Source organism: Gekko japonicus, unplaced genomic scaffold (assembly GCF_001447785.1).
Source record: "Gekko japonicus isolate JY-2015 unplaced genomic scaffold, Gekko_japonicus_V1.1 scaffold208, whole genome shotgun sequence".
NCBI classification, from domain to species: domain Eukaryota; kingdom Metazoa; phylum Chordata; class Lepidosauria; order Squamata; family Gekkonidae; genus Gekko; species Gekko japonicus.
This window is the reverse complement of record NW_015173680.1, coordinates 1,195,601-1,213,475: the sequence shown is the minus strand read 5'-3', so window position 1 is coordinate 1,213,475 and position 17,875 is coordinate 1,195,601. Positions and strand designations below refer to the sequence as shown.

Genomic DNA, 17,875 nt, shown 5'->3' with positions numbered 1-17,875 from the left:
CCATCGTTGTTCTGATCCTCCATTCTGAGACGACAGGGGCAAATCGGATGACTTCAGACTAGAGTTTTGTCCAGTAACAGAAGCAGCCCTTTGAACAGGCTCCATGTGTGACAAGGAGTCCATCGGCTCTTGCTTGATTGTTCGGTTGTTGAAACAGTTTGCATTTTGTGCAAACGGCAGGACTTCTGCAGGGACTGAGTTAGACCTCTGAGGCATAGCCACTGTTTTACCTGTATGCCTATTGCCTCTCTCATAGGTGCGCTGGTGATGGGTTTTGCTTTGTACTGTGGGAGGGATTTCATCCACCAGTTCAGAATTCCTGAATGCATGGCTCAAGTTGTCTTGCAACATCTGAACATCAGGCTTTTTCTCATAGCTGTTGCTTAGCCAAGGTGAGGTCCTCGTATCACCGTAATTCAAAAACTGGGAGTGGAACATATGATTGCTGGAAAATCCATAGTACCCAAAAGATGGAAGTGGGAACTTTGAATGCAACCCATTCATGGAAGGCAGATTAGGCTGTGCATAGTAGGAATGGTAAGAGTAAACACTGTTCATACTGTACGGGTCAGAGGGCCTGCAGTTCCCCAGCACAGAATAGCTTTCCACCACAGCATTTCCATTGTATTTGAAATTGTTGAAATGATTCGGAGGTTCCACCTTGATGGAAGGTTTGACTGACTGCTGCGGGAATCCACCTTTCAAGGTTGCATCTGTGGACACAGCACCAAAGTCAGGGTCAGTTTGCAGAAATAGCATCACTTCCTTAGTACAAATCTTTGAAGACAGAAGCTGTACCCTCAGCTAAAGGTCACATTCACACTATGTCTGTGACTCTTATGTCTCTTGCCTGAGTGTTAAGGTGGATACAGACGACCATTTACCAGGTGGTGATTTACCACTGTATGCATATAACAGCTGGTAAGCTGATTGTCTGTGCTAATAGGCAAGGAGAATTTCACCACCTTCTGAGCCGATTAAAAAATCTGGGAATTTTCCTCCTTCCCCCTGTGTGCTTCTTCTCTTCCAATGTCTCAGTTGCAGAAGACCTTATTTAGCAACTATGGCACTGCTCTGAGTTGCTGCAACTGTGTGCAATATCCTCTTTTCTTTTTTTTTTAGTGCCCTCAGGGACTGGTAGGCAAACCACACAGTCCTGCAAAGCACACCCCAGCCACATGACTTCCTTGGCATGATCCTCTTAACAGTCCCTTAACAACTGGAATAGTGCTATTGTCTAATCCCTACAGGGTAAAGATGAGGCATAAATGAGTAAATTTTGAAGTTGTGCAAGTAACTTTTCTGAGGGCCAGTTCTTTGGTAACGGAGAACAGATTTCGTTTCTTGTCCGCGGGGCCTTGCTCACAGTACTGAGGATTCCTTTTCTGCATTTCACTTCTGCCACCAAAAGCAAGGAAGTGAAACTGACAAGGACCATTCACTGAGTCATGTAATACACTAGTGGTTTTCAAACCAAATTCTGATGAATCCTTAAGTCTCATGGTAGTTTTTTTAAAGGTAAAGGTTTCCCTTGCTCAAAAGCCAGTCAAATCTGACTCTAGGGGGCAGTGCTCATCTCCATTTTCAAGCTGAAGAGCCAGCGCTGTCCATAGACATTTCCATTGTCACGTGGCCGGCATGACAAAACGCTGAGGCGCATGGAACGCTGTTACCTTCCCACCACAGTGGTACCTATTTATCTACTTGTAATTTCTTGCTTTTGAACTGCTAGGTTGGCAGGAGCTGGGGCAGAGACAGGGAGCTCACTCTGTCACGTGGCACTAGGGTTTTGAGCTGCCAAATTACAGACTTTCTGGTTTGCAGCTCAGCGTCTCCACCTCTAAGCCACCGCGGCCCCTGGTAGTTTCTTAGGGTCTCCTAAATAGTACATCAAGAATCTTAGCCCACCATTACCAATCTTCCCCTCCAATGTGCATCTACTAGAGAGCATTGAGTACCTCCCAGATTGCACTGTCAGGACAGAGAGGGCAATGAGAAGACCAAACAAGCCTGGCTAGGACTCCAAGTTAGCTGACGGGGCTCTAAATGATGTCCCAGAATCCTATGCAAATGTGCAAGGTTTCCACTACTGATGTGCCTGGGTACCTTCAGAAAAAAGCTGTCACAGAAAGCATTTCCTGAAAACAGGAAGTGAAAAGTGATGCTAGTGAAGAGTGTAACCAAACAACAGCTGCATCACCAGTCCCCCTCCATAAGCTAACCTAGGAAGAATAACGTATCAAAAGCAAGGGATGGGGCACGACAGAAGTCAGCCTTCAGGTTGTGAGCCCTGCTGTCCTTACCTGCATTCTGCTGGAGTGGTGGGATCTCAAGGACTTCCTGCTTGATTTTCTCAGGTGTAATCAGCTTCTCTTTCTGCATCTTCTTTTTCTCTGCAGCTGCCTTCCTGGCTTCCAGTTGCCTCTGCCTGCAAGACTTGGCTGGCTCAGGAAGCTTCCTGACTTCCCTTGGAAAGGAAGTGAGCACCTGGATTGCCCCACTGCCCACCTTTGCGGCTTGATTCTCCTCACTGCCAAACTCATCTGTAGGGGACATTTTATACAGTGGAAGGACGTGCAGTTGTTCATCCTCAGGGATCTGCCCAATGGTACGATTGTCTTCTTTTGTCAGGGTACACACCTGTGGGCAAAGAAGGCACTTGTAATGCAATATGGAATACGGGAAACCATGATCACAATCCAAAGAGCTAATTTAGGGATGCCTACAAGCTTGTGCTCAATCAGCTCTTTGTGCTGTAACACAAACTGCTTTTCCAACTCAGTTTCAAAATGCCTGTTTAACAAACACAAGACTAAAGATCTTTTGCACAGTTTTTGGATTTCTGGTCCAGAAAGATTCCGATTCAAGATGAAATCACTCATTACAGAGTTGAACAAATGCTTTCATTTCACTTGTGCTATGAGCGTTAACAACTGGTTATAAATCGCCACAAACTTTTATTAAGGCAAAGGGCTTCTCTAATTTTATTTTCCCAAGCCCCATTTCAGGGGTTCAGGCCCAAGGCAAGTTCCACTCTGTAGCTCCATGGATAAAAAAGCAAGTATGTGCACAAAGCCCCCTTGACTGGATCTACTCAAGTCCATCGCTATATGTTTCACCACTGCAATTTGAAATGAACTCAAGGCACACTGGGTTTGCCCCAAAAATTCTGAAAATTCTTTGTAATTTCTAGTCCTACCAAAAAAACCCCACAACCCATGGATGAATGGATGGATTGCATTAATAATATCCATCTTGGTGCTCTCCCATCCAACAGGAACAATTTTCACAGAGAAATTAAGAAAAAAACACCTCAGTGCAAGGATGCTTTCTTACCACAGTGCACCCATTATAGAGGTTATGCTGATCCTTGTGAGCATGAGCACAGAAGTCCATACATGCTGTCACCCCAGAAAAGGGCCTCCCCTCTTTCAGTCCAAGCCGACAGTCTATTGCTATATCTTCATTGTTAACCTAATTTTAAAAACACAGAGAAGCAGTTTTAGCTACAATGAGAACAACAGAGTGTAACAGGACAAAATGGCTAAAATCAGAGGGTGTGAGATGACCCCAACAAATGCTACAGCATCCCTCTGCCTTCTCTTACAGCATATTTCTCTGTATGAAGTCTCCCATGTGCTTGTCTGATTTAAAAAAAACAAACGAAAAATGCTTACTGGTTGCGGCAGACAAAGACTTCTATTTTGACAGAAAGGGCAGTGAGACTGTATATCATAAGCCCTCCTGGAGGATGCAGGGTCACACAGAGACATGCTGCAGTTCCCAATAGGATGCTTCCTGGGGTGGGGGGAAGTTGGCCTGTCCTGGCCAAATCTGGAAGTGGGGGTTAAATTTTGCCTCACCGTAGCACTGCAGCTCTTTAATTTGCCACAGGAATGAATGGCGGGCATCAGAAAAAATGAAAGGCTGCATTCAGGAACATCTCTGGGGCAGGGGCTAGCTTTGTTCTCTGTCCCTGTGAGTCCCAGCATCTAGTTTAGCCTTCTCTCACCTACATCACAAACTACAGCTCATTTTACTTTGCCCCATCATGACTTCTGCTACTTGGCCATACTAGGCTGTAAAAAAAAACCACCTTGGGAAATTGGCTTCTCAGTACTGATTCCTGCTAAAGCGAACAGCAGACGAATGGGAAGGTAATCTCCAGCACCTGATTTTGATAAGCATGGGGTGCCAGCCTCTTATAAAGTGGGGCAACTTCTGTGGCCAGGTCCTGGAAGCTTCTTCTGAGAACTTCTTCCTGCAATGAGAATCAAAGTTTGCTCATAAACATATGATGCTACCTTCTAAGGAAGAGAACTGCTGGCCCTCTAGGCCACCTCTAACCACCCTGAATGGCAGCAGCTTTCTAAGTCTTCCCACCCAGAGAACTTTCCTAACTCTGATACCTGGGTGCAACTGCAGATGCCAGAAACTGGATTTTATGCATGCACAGTGCATGCCCTACCACTGAGTCTCTGCTCTTTCTCCCTAGAGCAGAATAACAGAAAAACAGATGCAATGGGATGTACACAGAGCTTAGAGGCTGTACAGGCCTATTAGGATGGTGCTGGTAGTAAGTCCAAGATTCTCCCGGTGGCTAAAGACACGGCCACCATTGTAAAGACAGGAAGCAATTAACCTCACCACAATCCTTTTTGGCCACTCACTACTATTCCCATTTTATAGATGCTGAAAGGACCAAGTCTAAGAACATGCTGGAAATCAAATCTGGGGTCAGAACTGAGATCATTCTGTTCAGGAATAAGACTGTATTTCTGGTGATAGCGACTGCTGAGATGGCTTGAAAAGGAGAATGTTTGTGTAGTTTGCATCAACTTTATCCCTGATATGCTATTATTCTACATGCAGGGAGTTGGAGGGTTTTGTTTTCTTTTTTTAAATAAAGCCAGAAAGTCAGTTCAGGATGCTCTGGACCAGTGTTCCCTCTAAGGTGAGTTAGTGTGAGCTAGCTCACAGTTTTTTAGCCTCCAGCTCACACTCAGGAAGGATGGCTCCATAGCAAACTAATTGTCAGATAGGCCTCTAGCTGCCATGGAGTGGGGGATATCTTTGGAATGTTAGATTTCTTTTCTCTGTGCCTTCAGTGTTTCTTTATCTCTGTAACATGAGCATTTGGCCTCGGTGTCTAGCATCAGCTTTCTTTTGGGAAACTATGCCTGTTAGCTTTGGCTGGCTCCCAGCCATCAGAGGACCCTCTTGAATTTCGTATATCTGCTTGCTTCACGCCCTTATTGCCAGTTCTAACACAAGATGTGTAAAGATAATCTGCATACTTCAACGTCTCAATAAACTTTACTTCTTTGTATGAAAGTTGTTGGGAACTGATTGCTGCAGGAGTCTGACACTAATTTATGCAGTAGCCAAATCGCTCGCTCACAACTTTAATGCCAGTAGCTTACAAAGTAGGATTTTTGCTCACAAGACTCCACAGCATAGAGGGAGCACTGGCTGTGACAGCTTAGAGCACTGGGCCTAAGATGAGTTAGTGTGAGGTAGCTCACAGTTTTTTAACTTCTGGCTCACACATTTTTGTCTTAGCTCAGGAAGGAGGGCTCCAGAGCAAACTAATTTATGCAGTAGCCAAATTGCTCGCTCACAAAGTAGAATTTTTGCTCACAAGACTCCACAGCTTAGAGGCAGCATTGCTCCGGACCTAATGTTCAACTGAAGAAGGGGAAGGCTGAGGTCTGAATACAGCCTCAATTTACATTATTTAAATCTTGTCCTGTCTGCTGGAACAAAGCTCTCTCATCATCCACCATGACCAAGTCAGGTGTGTATGACTCACTCACCTCACTGGGATTGTCTCCTATTAGTCTGAATTTTCTAGGAGTTTTGCTTCGAGCATATTTGCACCCGTTGAAATACATGCTCCAGGAGCAACCAAAAGAGAAAGAAGCACCACAGGTGTTGGGGTCCTTGCCTTGACATGCACAGGTTCGGCTGGAAATAAGTACAAAAGGGCACATTTCAGTCACTGGGCATATTAGCCTACAGAGAGTCACTGGCAGGCCTGTGGCCGAAGCAACTCCAATCTAATCCAAGGGTATCGAACTCAAATAAGTCAGAGGGCCAAATTCTCCACCACTCAGCAGTGTCTGGGGACTGCAGTCCTGAGCCAGCACCCTCTGACTCTTTGTCTGAAAAGCTGCATTGTACAGCTGGGGATCCCATGAGTCCCAAAGGCCCTTCTGTTTGACACCCTTGCTCTAATCCATTGGTCTTCGGCTCATCCTGCACTCAGCTCCTCAAGTAGCAGCTCCATTTTCTTTTATGACAACGAGAAAATCAATCAAGAGCGAAAGAAAGAAAGCGAAGGAAGGTCTTATACAATTAAAAAACTAGAAGTTATGTCCCATGTTGCAGGTTAAGGAAAGCTCTTGTGGTTTACTGGTTCAAGGGCAAGGCCAAGACTGGGGAGACTTGGGCTCAAACCTCTATTCAGCAGTGAACCTCACTAGGTGACTTTGGGCCAATCTCTCAGCCTAACCCTCACAGGGTTGTTGTGAGGACAAAGTGGAGGACAGGAGAATCATACATACTTCCCCGAGCTCCTTGGAGGAAGGGTGGGATAGAAATATGAAACAACAGAGAGAAAGAGAGATATAGAGGGTTCACTTGTGTGCTGATCTAAAAGGGTATCGCAGCCCCCTCCTATCTAGGCAGCAGCCTGACTGGGTTTCAGAAGGATCTGCAGGATCCGATGCTCTCCAGTGGCTCATTAGATGAGCTGACAGAGGATTGGAACTCTTGTCTCTCTGAAGCCATTGATGAAATTGCCCCCTGGTGTCCTCTCCGCTCCCGGACTAGATTGTCCCTCTAGTACACTTCAGAACTTAAGGGGATGAAACAGGAGGTGAGACAACTAGAGCGAGTTTGGCGGCGAACTCATGACGCATCTTGTAGGACATATATGAAATCCTATGAGATGGCAGTGAAAACTGTGAAGAAAGAATTCTACTCAGCCTCCATCACATCTGCTAGCTCTCGCCCAGCAAAATTAGGGTGATTAGGTCATTAACATGTCTCACAGAGAGAACCCAAAATATTAGGAATTTGGCTATTAGCTGTGAGGTTTTCACAAGATTTTTCGCTGAGAAAGGTTTGTCGCTCTGCTGTGACCTCCCCGCCAACATTGATACAGTAAAGGAACTGGAGGACTCTTGGCCATCTTTGGATTCGGTCTTTGATAGCTTCAGCCAGCTCTCTTGAGCCGATGTCAACAGGATCCTGGGTGCTGTTAGGCTGACCACAGGCCTCCTAGACCCGTCTCCCTCATGGCTGGTGAAAGCTGGCAATGAGAGGATGCAGGGTCCCCTGGTAGACATTATCAATCTGTCCCTAGATCTGGGGGTCTACTCAGAGGGACTGAAGGAGGCTGTGGTTGTAGTACTCTTGAAAAACCCAACTTTGGATCCTTTAGATCATTCCAATTACCTCCCAGTTTCGAATCTTTCATTTCTAGGTAAGGTCATCGATAGAGCGGTTGCAGAATAGCTCCAGTGTTTCCTGGATGAGACATCAGCCCTGGACCCATTCCAGTCCGGGATGGAGATGGCTTTGGTTGCCCTTACAGACGAGCTCCGCAGGCAGCTGGATCGTGGGTGGTGTTATTGGATCTCACAGCAGTGTTCGACACTGTCTATCACGATCTCTTGATCCACTGCGTTGCTGACACTGGAGTTCGGGGGGGGTAGTCTTGCAGTGGCTTACTTCATTTCTCCAAGGTCAGGGACAGAGGGTGGTGCAGGGTGAGAAGGTAGTATGTGGGGTGCCACAAGGGGCAATCCTCTCCCCGATGCTATTTAACATCTATATGTGCCCCCTTGCCCAACTGGTGCGGAGGTTCGGGCTGGGGTGTCATCAGCTTTATCTGCTGATGTGTGGCCAGCCAGATACCACCCCAGACAGTAGAGGGTGGTGCAGGGAGAGAAGGTATTAGCCAGGTACCCCTTAGTATGTGGGGTGCCACAAGGGGCAATCCTCTCCCCGATGCTATTTAACATCTATATGTGCCCCCTTGCCCAACTGGTGCGGAGGTTCGGGCTGGGGTGTCATCAGCTTTATCTGCTGATGTGTGGCCAGCCAGATACCACCCCAGACAGTCTGGCAGAGGGATTGGGGGCCATGGTGGGATGGTTAAAACAGAGCTGGCTGAGACTGAATCCTTCTAAGATGGAAGTTCTGTGGCTGGGTCAGAGAGATTCAGGTGTGGGGTGTCAACTCCCAGCCCTTAATGGCGTGCCTCTGAGACTGGCACCTGCAGTCAGGAGTCTGGGTGTGACCCTGGATACCTCCTTAACAATGGAGGCCCAGGTCACAAATGTTGCCAGACTGGCATTCTTTCATCTGTGCCAGACTAGACAACTAGCCCTGTACCTGTCTCACCCTGACCTAGCCACTGTAATCCATGCAGTGGTCACCTCCAGACTGGATTACTGTAACTCACTCTACGCGGGCCTACCCTTGAGGCTGACCCAGAAACGCCAACTGGTACAAAATGCAGCAGCCTGGGTCCTTACAGGGACACCACGCATAGCACATATCCATCCAGTGCTGCGTGAGCTGCATTGGGTTCCGGTGGAGAACCAGATCAGATTCAAGGTTATGGTGTTGACCTTTAAGGCTCTTAATGGCCAGGGACCTATGTACCTTCGGGACTGCCTCTCCTGGTATACCCCCAGAAGAGCGTTATGCTCAGGAGATCAGAATTTATTGGTGGTTCCCGGCCCGAGAGACATCCGGCTGTCCAGCCTGGTGGAACTCTCTGCTGAGTAACATCTGCACCCTGTGGGATATACTACAGTTCTGCAGGATGTGCAGAGATGTTCTGTTGGGCGTTTGAAGACAGCAACAGCCCTGTCTTGGCACTCCCATCCTCCTGCCCCCTTCCCCTATGAGACAGCGGCACTGTTAGGATTTTAGCGCCATCTATAGCTAATTAAATTACTGGATTGATCAGACTGGTTATGATGTTTTACTGTTTTAAAAGGTAAAGGTAAAGGTTCCCTTGCTTGAAAGCCAGTCGTATCCGACTCTAGGGTTGCGGTGCTCATCTCCGTTTCAAAGCCGAAGAGCCAGCGCTGTCCGGAGACGTTTCCGTGGTCATGTGGCCGGCATGACTAAACACCAAGGCGCACGGAACGCTGTTACCTTCCCACCGAAGTGGTACCTATTTATCTACTTGCAATTTCTTGCTTTCGAACTGCTAGGTTGGCAGGAGCTGGAACTAGAGACGGGAGCTCACTCTGTCATGCGGCAACCCGGGTCTTGAACTGCTGAACTACCGACCTTCCACAGCCTGCAGTTCAGTGTCTTAACCACTTGAGCCACCGCAATAGTTTATCTGATTATGTTCTACACTGCCCTGAGCCTGGTCCTACTGGGGAGGGTGGTCAATAAATAAAATAAAATAAATAAATAAATAAGGCTTCAGTCCAAATGCCTGTCCCATGGCAGATTTCCACATACATCAACCCAAAGCCATGTCCCCCTACAGACTAATAAACGTCAGCCTGAAAAAAGCAGAAAGCAGCAGAAATTAAGGTGCCCACCCTCACGCTCCCAATGGGCCACCTCAGACCAAGGAATATGTTACTAAAGCAATCCACAGAGGTCAGGCAAACCAGGCAAACCTCGCACTGCAGATACAGGCATAAAGAACAGCCAAAAAGCGAAACAGAATTGCTCCTTCTGGACTCCAGACAACGTGGCCAGAATTCAAGGTAACCCCTCTATCACAGTGCCTTCCCACCAGCAATTTGGCTCCATCCGCTGGGCATGCATTCAAGGCACTTACTCATCATTCAGCCCACAGCGTCGAGTGGTGGGGTTTCCATATTTCGTGAGGGTGTCGGTGAGTTCCTGGTACAGGGTGTCCCCCAAAGAGCGAGGGATTCCCTCCCAGGCCAGAATCAAGATGATGATGACAGCATTCTGGCAGTGGTGGCCGGCACGGTGCCGCACCAGGCACAACAGCTTCTCATCTGCGTTGTGTCTCCTGATGACCTGGAGGGTGGCAGAGGACATTGGTTGTTTAAGGAAATGACACACATGGACGCGACCCAAGTGGCTGTTCTGCAGCACAAACAAGCCTTTTACGCAAGATGATTCCTATGCTTTGCCAAAGGGATCAAAGAAAATGAGCCAGATCAGTACAATGAATGCTTATTTTGTATCAACTCCCTAAAACTGGTCTTGAGTTTTGGGTCTGGAGGACTGTGGGCAGTATCTGGTAACTTTCTTGCATGGTGATGGGAAAAAAAGGAAACAGATCACTCTTCAGCCAAGTTTGTGAGGTAAAAAGCCACTTACCCACTTAGCAATAGGGCAACCACGGGAACTTTTCCCCTCCTTCCCTGTATAGATCACCTTTTCGATTCTGATGGCTTTCCCCTTCTCACCATACCTGGTTGAAGAAAAAAAATATCACAGTTCTTGTGCAAGAAGAACAAAAATAGGGTCTATGATGGAAAGCTCTGCTCCAGCGGGTCTATCCAAACAATTAGAAATCACTTCCTAAAAGATGGAGAATTATTAGAACTTGTGGGTTTCCGATGGGTGTGTTGTAGTTAATGGGTATGTTGTAGTTAATTTTCCCAGGCTTGTTTCCACCTCTACACCACACAGTGCTGTCTTCTCAAGTTAACACATCAGACTTTAGGCAGAGGCACTGTGATGGATCATGTTCAGTAAACAACAATAACCACACCATTATGCCAAACTTCAATATGATGAAGGAGCTGGTTCAAACCCTGTTTCCTCCACAAAGCTCACAAGTGATCTTGGGCCAGGCACATTTTTACAGCAGAACCTACCTCACAAAGACCTTTTCCACATGGTTTTGATATTGCTGGGAAGCGAGTTTCTTTGCTGATTCGTCACAGCACTGTGGGACATTCGTGCACCTCTCAGGTTTCCCCCAGCTTTTCAGCTTTCCTTCCCAAACCTGCTTTGCTGCAAAGGTTTGGAAAAGACTGCATGAATGCCTGGATGGCTGCCATGTGGGCAGGAAGACTTGGATTTTGCTGATCCTGTCCCTGTGGGCAGCCATTTTCGCTGTCCTTGCCTTCATAGTGGCCTTTCTCCTGTGCCATCGGGGGACCTTTTCTTAATTGCTACTTGAATATCATTATAACAATCTATGTTTCAAGTTCTCTGAATTCTCAGCTTTCATTTTTTAAAAAAACTTCCTAATCCCTTTCATTGTGGAGATATAAGAGGAAAGGTATATTTCTGCAATGAAAACAGCTACAGACTAACTTGAAAAAAAATAAAGCTGAGAATTCAGCAAACCTGATACAGTGGCTGAATATTGCTACAGCAGCATTAACCTGCTGATTTTAAATAAACTGGAAAGAGGCTGTAGTAGCGCAGGGGTGGGGGCTGCTGCCAGGGGACTGAGGCAGGGAGAGATATGGGGAAAACCACTGTGTGGAAACCCAGTTGCTGCTGCAGTGTACTGGCAGCCGCAGCAGCAGTGTAGTAACCACACAAGCCTGTCCCCTTGGGGAAAACCCTGAATTTTCTGTGAGGATGTAATGGGATAATCCCACATGTGCCACCCTTAGCTCTTTGTATGAAGGGTAGGATGTTAATGGGACAGAAAGAGAAAGCAAATGTAATCATATGATAAGAGAGCCCCTGTCAACAGAAAAGCAATAATACTTAGTATTATGAGTGTATGCTCTGTTACCCTTTGGAACAACTCAATAAGGTAGGCCAATATTATTATCTCACCTTGCAGACTTCCCATTACCCAATTTTCAGGAACTGAAAAATGAAACACCATAACTTTTTGCATATTCAATATTTTTCTATTTCTATTTCAAAGCAAAGGCCACTATGTGAACAGTTTCAGTGCCCTGCAGCCATTACTGTTTTCAATTAGGGCCATGGACTTCTGCTGCTGGGGCGGGGGGGGGGCTGCTAACTCCCCTCTATAACATTTGGCTGCTTGCCCAGAATCATTAAGGCCTGAAATAAAATGGGAATGGAGCTGAGATGTTAAGACTCTAGTTAGGGACAGGAATACAAGAAATGGATTGCAATGCTTTTTTGCAAGACCCTTTCCCCCATTTTTCACATTGGAGAAACTAGAACTATTGGGAAGTGCTGGAAAACTCCTATGAAATCTTTTTGATCGAGTGGAGTGCTTTTTGACCTGGTTTTACAGAATATGTAATGTAAAACTTTTTATGTAAGACAATCTACAGCATTAGATATAGAAAATTCCTTTGTATACTGTAGACATATAGGGTTCTATCCAACCAGCTTTTCTGGTGGTAACTGAATGACAAAGCTAGCTGGATCCAACCCACGTAACTTTTTCAAGAATCAAGTCCAGTAGAGACTGACAAGTTTTTTTGAGGTATAAGCTTTCAAGAGGCAAAGCTCCCTTTGTCAGACAGCTCTGACTCTCGAAAGTTTAGTCCTCAGAAATCTTGTTGGTCTCTAAGGGACTTGATTTTAGCTGTTTTACTGTACACCAACACAGCTACTCTCTGATGCAATTCTTTTCAAGGACAGATTTATTGCTGATGACACCCAGCTCTACTTCTTTATCCTTGAACTTTCTCCATCCATTCAAAGCTATCTCTCCAAATGCCTGCCTGGATATTTCTTTGTATATGTTTTGTCACCATATCAAAGTCAAACTGTCCAGGGCTGAAGTTCCCATCATCCCTCATTTGTATTCTCATCATTCCCACTGTCAATACCCCCATCCACCCTTCAGAACAGGTACAAGGCCTTGGCTTTACTTTAGACTCTGCTCTCTCTCTCTCTCTCTCTCTTTGTGTCTTAGCTGAAGTCCCGTCGCTTCTCCGTTTACATTTAAAGTATTGCAAAAATATGTTCATTTCTACTTCAGTGAAAAAAACTGTTCTGCATTCGTACTCCACTGATTTCTCATTTTGATCACAGCATCCGCCTTCTCTCTGGTCCTCTGCTATTTCATTTCAACCTCCCCAAACCTCTGTTCAGTTCTCTGCCTTTGTTCTGACCATACAATGCTCCTACCTAGAATCCCTACAAGGGCATCCAGTTTACTTCTGTATCCCTCCATGTAGTCTCCCACCCAGCTTCTCTTTCCATTCTCCTATGCTGATACATCCCTGCTTGTGATCTTCAGCTCTACCCCCCTCAGCTATCTCCTGCCTTCTGCAACAACCTTGCCCTTCCTTACCTGCTTTCCATGAAACTTTGGCCACACCTTTTACAGCCCTCTTCCCCTACTGGAACTAAGCCTAAACATTTGCAATTGGAATGGATACACCTTCTCTCTTCCTGACCCATTGCTCCTCCTCCCCTTCCCTCCCTTTGTAGTATCCCCTCCCTGACTGTAAGTTTCTTGGATACAAAATATACAAACTATAACAAAGATTTTAATGAACTATACCTCATGTGTTCAATATCTATAAAATTCTGTTCTATGAAACACCTAGTTTCTATTATCAACCATATGGTTCCCCTATACAATATATTTCATGTCATATCAAAAGGCTCTAGTTTAAGCTTAAATATACAAGACCTCAATAATTTCTACAACAACTGGAACGTCTGAATTCACAACATATATAATTCAACAGTTAAATTTAGCAACAAAGTCCAATGCAGTACATCAGGTCACTTAACTCCAATTTTACAGGTGAAAATTCAACAGGTAAGTTCAACAGGAGAATCCAAAGTTGTGCATCAGGTAGGTTAACTCTGGTTACGATGTCCTCTTTATCCTTTGGCTTCTCTCCATTGAATTATGTCAGTTTCACTTCTGGCTTTTACTTTAGGTTTATTAATTTCACTTCTGGCTTTAAATTTTGGTTTAACAGGTAATCCGGTGGCCCCTGTTTCCAACCATGATTCTTCAGAAGCTGTATAAATTGATATCATTTTAAATAGAAAAGCATCAAATTGATATTATTTCAAACAGAAATTCCTGTGTTCTTTTCAATCAGGTTCTCATGAATGACTTCTCTACCTTATGAAGAAAAACTCTTAAGCTCACCTGTGCTTTCCAATCGTGTGCATCGCACATCCTGGTGCCTACCTAAAAGCCAGAAGTGAAACTGACATAATTCAATGGAGAGAAGCCAAAGGATAAAGAGGACATCGTAATCAGAGTTAACCTACCTGACGCAGTACTTTGGATTCCCCTGTTGAACTTACCTGTTGAATTTTCACCTGTAAAATTGGAGTTAAGTGACCTGATGTACTGCATTGGACTTTGTTGCTAAATTTAACTGGTGAATTCAGATGTTGCAGTTATTGTAGAAACTACTGAGGTCTTGTATATTTATGCTTAAACTAGAGCCTTTTGATGTGACATGAAATATATTGTATAAGGGAACCATATGGCTGATAATAGTGATAGAAACTAGATACGTCATAGAATAGAATTTTATAGATATTGAATCACCTGGGGTATAGTTTATTAAAATCTTTATTATAGTTTGTATATTTTGTATTCAGGGTGTGCTTTGTATCTTTCATTTCCCAAACACCGTGGTTCCTTGTATTGTTTGCAAGGTTCTTGGGACAGGGACCAGATGCATTGACAGCGCTATGCAAAATAAATGAAAAGGACTGTGCTGCCCACTCTCTCACTGGCAGGGGTGGCCTTTGAGCTGCAACATACAGAGTGAACAAAATCTACTTTGTGTGGGAGCTTTCGGTAGCAACAGCAACTGCTGCCTAAAGGTTCTTTTCCTACCCACATCTTTCCTCCCAGTGAAAGCTTGCCAACCCTGGAAGTTGAGTCAGGTGATACAGAGTACACATGACTCAGCAGCACTGTCTTGAGGTATGACTCAGCATGTTCAGGAGGCTATGAGTCAACTGCAGGGGTCTAATAACACCACTTTTAATGAGAGTGCCCACCTGCACATGGTTTGCAAGGTTAATTCTTCTCTGCTTCCTTTGTCCAGGCAATGTACAGCTTAATCTCAAACAAGCTTCAATAAAGGCATGTCTAATATCAAAATGTTCAGGAACAACATTCCCTTCTGTATGTGACTCAATACCTCTTAAAATTATTTAGAGATGAATGAATCAATAATCATCTGACAGAGCAGATCACAGAATCATAGAGTTGGAAGGGACCTCCAGGGTCATCTTGTCTAGCCCACTGCACAATGCAGGAAATTCACAAATACCTCCCACCCAGACCCCCAGTGACCCCTGCTCTATGCCCAGAAGAGGGCAAAAACCCCGACCCTCCAGGATCCCTGGCCAAACTGGCCTGGAGAACAAGATCTCAAGCTTCTGTTCAATATATAATATTCTGATGTATGTACAATTCAAAATGTACTATAGCCAAACTAAGCTCACTCACAACTTTAATGCCAGCCAACCCCAACAGCCATGACCCAGGTGTGACATTCCTAGCATGATGATGTCATCACACCGTTGACATTGCATGGCAACATTCTGGTATTTTGGGCAAAACTCTATGGTAACTCTATAGTATTTTGGGCAATGTTGCCCCGAAGCCCCAGTCCTGGGAAGCTCCCTCCCACCCCCGCCAGCAGAAGAAAAGGACCTGGCTACCCTATGTTCAGAGCAATGCTCCCTCTAAGCTGTGGAGTCCTGTGAGCAAAAATTCCACTCTGTGAGCTACTGGCATTAAAGTTGTGAGCGAGCGATTTGGCTGCTGCATAAATTAGTTTGCTCTGGAGCCATCCTTCCTGAGCTAGGACAAAAATGTGTGAGCCGGAGGCTAAAAAACTGTGAGCCAGCTCACACTAATCAGCTTAGAGGGAACACTGGTCCAGAGGGTTAATATTCTGACAAAGCATTTTGTGCAGAATTGTGACAGTTGTGAATTTCATCTCCCTCTTACATTTAATGAACTGCACATATTCTGTGACTTACCGGTCCTCCATGAGTTCCCTGATGGATGCCACAGTAGGTCCAGACCCCAGGTGAGTGTAATAGGGCCCCTCATCTTTCTCAACTATTTGTTCTGTTTAAAACAAAGAACAAAAAACAGTCCATTATGTTATTTCAGCCTCTCTATGCTTAAAGGGAGCGGGGATTGTCGAATGGGGTGTCAGGGGACCCACCAATGCCATGCAAAGAAGGGAGCAAAACAATGGCATCCTGGTCTACAACTCCATGTAACTTTGGTTGCTGAATGTTGTCAGTCTTTGCCAGGCTCACAGAAGCCCTGCCAGGTAGGTCAGGTGGTGGTTGCCTGGTCTCAATCTGTCCTGAAACTTCAACATTTGAGCTGCCTTCTCACTAGCCCTCTTCAGACAACGTATCAGTGTTGAAATCAACACAGCGTGCTGGACCTGCCAACATATGATTTCTGATTCGGAGCATGACATCTACATGTGTACAAAGTGTTATGTGCATAGGCTCCATCCCCCTGATCAGCGTTGTCTGAAAAAGCAGTGTGCCTAATCATGGGGTCAGAGCCCACACACAGAGATCCTGTGCTCATGATCTGCCAATTGTGCGTGGTGGTTGGGCAAAGCTAGTGTGCTCATTCCGGCTCCCTCTGAATATATACCCTGATTTCAGTGTGCAGATATTACCTGAGCAGGAGGAGAAGTAGAAGGCTATGCCTATTAGCTTGGAGGAAAGTTTTTGCTCTTAGTTGCACTTCCTCATTAAGTTCCACTAGGCGCCTCTCCTTACCTACCAGGTTCCACCTCCTGATGCGCCATGTACCTCCAAAGCTCTTTCCACGGAGTCCCAGGGTCTGAGCCTCAGGACATTTCAACACTTTCCATCCTAGCATTTTTTACTGGCGCCAGCGAAGCAGTGCATGAGCTGAGAGGCAGGCCTAGGATTCTTTGCAACATCCCAAGAAAGCTGTGGTGTAACTCCCTATTGCACAATCTCAGAGTTGCTCTGAATCCACCTTTGCTACATTGTGCAAGATTAATAAGGGGAGCACCACTTAGGGTGGCAAATGTACCAAGGCTGGTCTTGGCTTTGTTTCTACCCTCCTAAAAGCACAGTTGCATCCAGAATGCATATGGGGATGCACGGTGTGAGCAGAGTGAGTCTGCTGTAGGAAAACATTAATCACAGTTACAACACATGTAGTATCTTCTCCCCAGGATCAGTTTCAAGGGGAACCTGTTTTCCCTGCTAGACCAGAAGCTAGATTGACTGTTCCTTGTGTCAATCACCAAGCCACCTTCCCTTTCTCCAGGCACATTTGAAAGGGCGAACACACAGAAAGAACCTTTAAAAACAATAGAACAAACATACTTGGATTGCGTAACTATGCCAGGAGCTTGAGGTAAAAAAGCCACAAAGCAGACAGGAAGGAGATGCATCTTTTGATCAGAGCCCGATCCATTTGCCACCGGAGGAGTGAGGGTGGGGGAAGGGGAGCTGAAAAGAAGCCCTGTGCCTGTTCCTCTTTCTACACACATGTTCTATACCCAGCCAGGGAGCAAATCTAAGCAAGATTTTGGCCATGCTTTAAAAATCTTCTGGTCTACAGTGCTGAGTCTAACAAGAATCAGGTCTGTTCAATGGGACTTACTACCAGGGAAATGTTCTTACTATTGCAATGCCAGTCATTTCATCATGCCACATTAACTCTCCAAGCTCTCTCTTTGATTTGATTTCAAAATCAGATTAAGTTATTTCTCCCAGCCCCCAAAATAAAAAGTTTTCTGTTCCCTGTTTCTTCAGAAGACCCCAAGTGTGAGACTCTGAAGAACAGGAAGGGACATGTTTCATTCTCTCTTTGCAAGAAACTTCCTAATGATAGTTCTGTTGAATCAACCAACCACATAGGAGCCGAAAGTAACTTTCTTTAACATGTGTCTTTGCTACCTACAGACCCCTGCCACACCGGGGGGGGGGGGGGGGGGAGGCGGCCAAAAAA

The 17,875-nt window shown here is 45.5% G+C and overlaps 1 protein-coding gene across 1 annotated transcript in view; it reads right to left on the bottom strand.

The window, feature by feature from the left end:
* TET3 (tet methylcytosine dioxygenase 3) overlaps positions 1 to 17,875 on the bottom strand; it is a 101,717-nt gene that overhangs the window by 1,133 nt on the left and 82,709 nt on the right. The window contains exons 5-12 of the mRNA XM_015423001.1: positions 15,895 to 15,985; positions 10,339 to 10,432; positions 9,824 to 10,032; positions 5,817 to 5,967; positions 4,172 to 4,261; positions 3,337 to 3,474; positions 2,304 to 2,640; positions 7 to 713 (exon numbers count right to left, since the gene is read on the bottom strand). Of these exons, the coding sequence (XP_015278487.1) occupies positions 7 to 713; positions 2,304 to 2,640; positions 3,337 to 3,474; positions 4,172 to 4,261; positions 5,817 to 5,967; positions 9,824 to 10,032; positions 10,339 to 10,432; positions 15,895 to 15,985 (1,817 nt within the window). The remainder of the gene's footprint in view (positions 1 to 6; positions 714 to 2,303; positions 2,641 to 3,336; positions 3,475 to 4,171; positions 4,262 to 5,816; positions 5,968 to 9,823; positions 10,033 to 10,338; positions 10,433 to 15,894; positions 15,986 to 17,875) is intronic.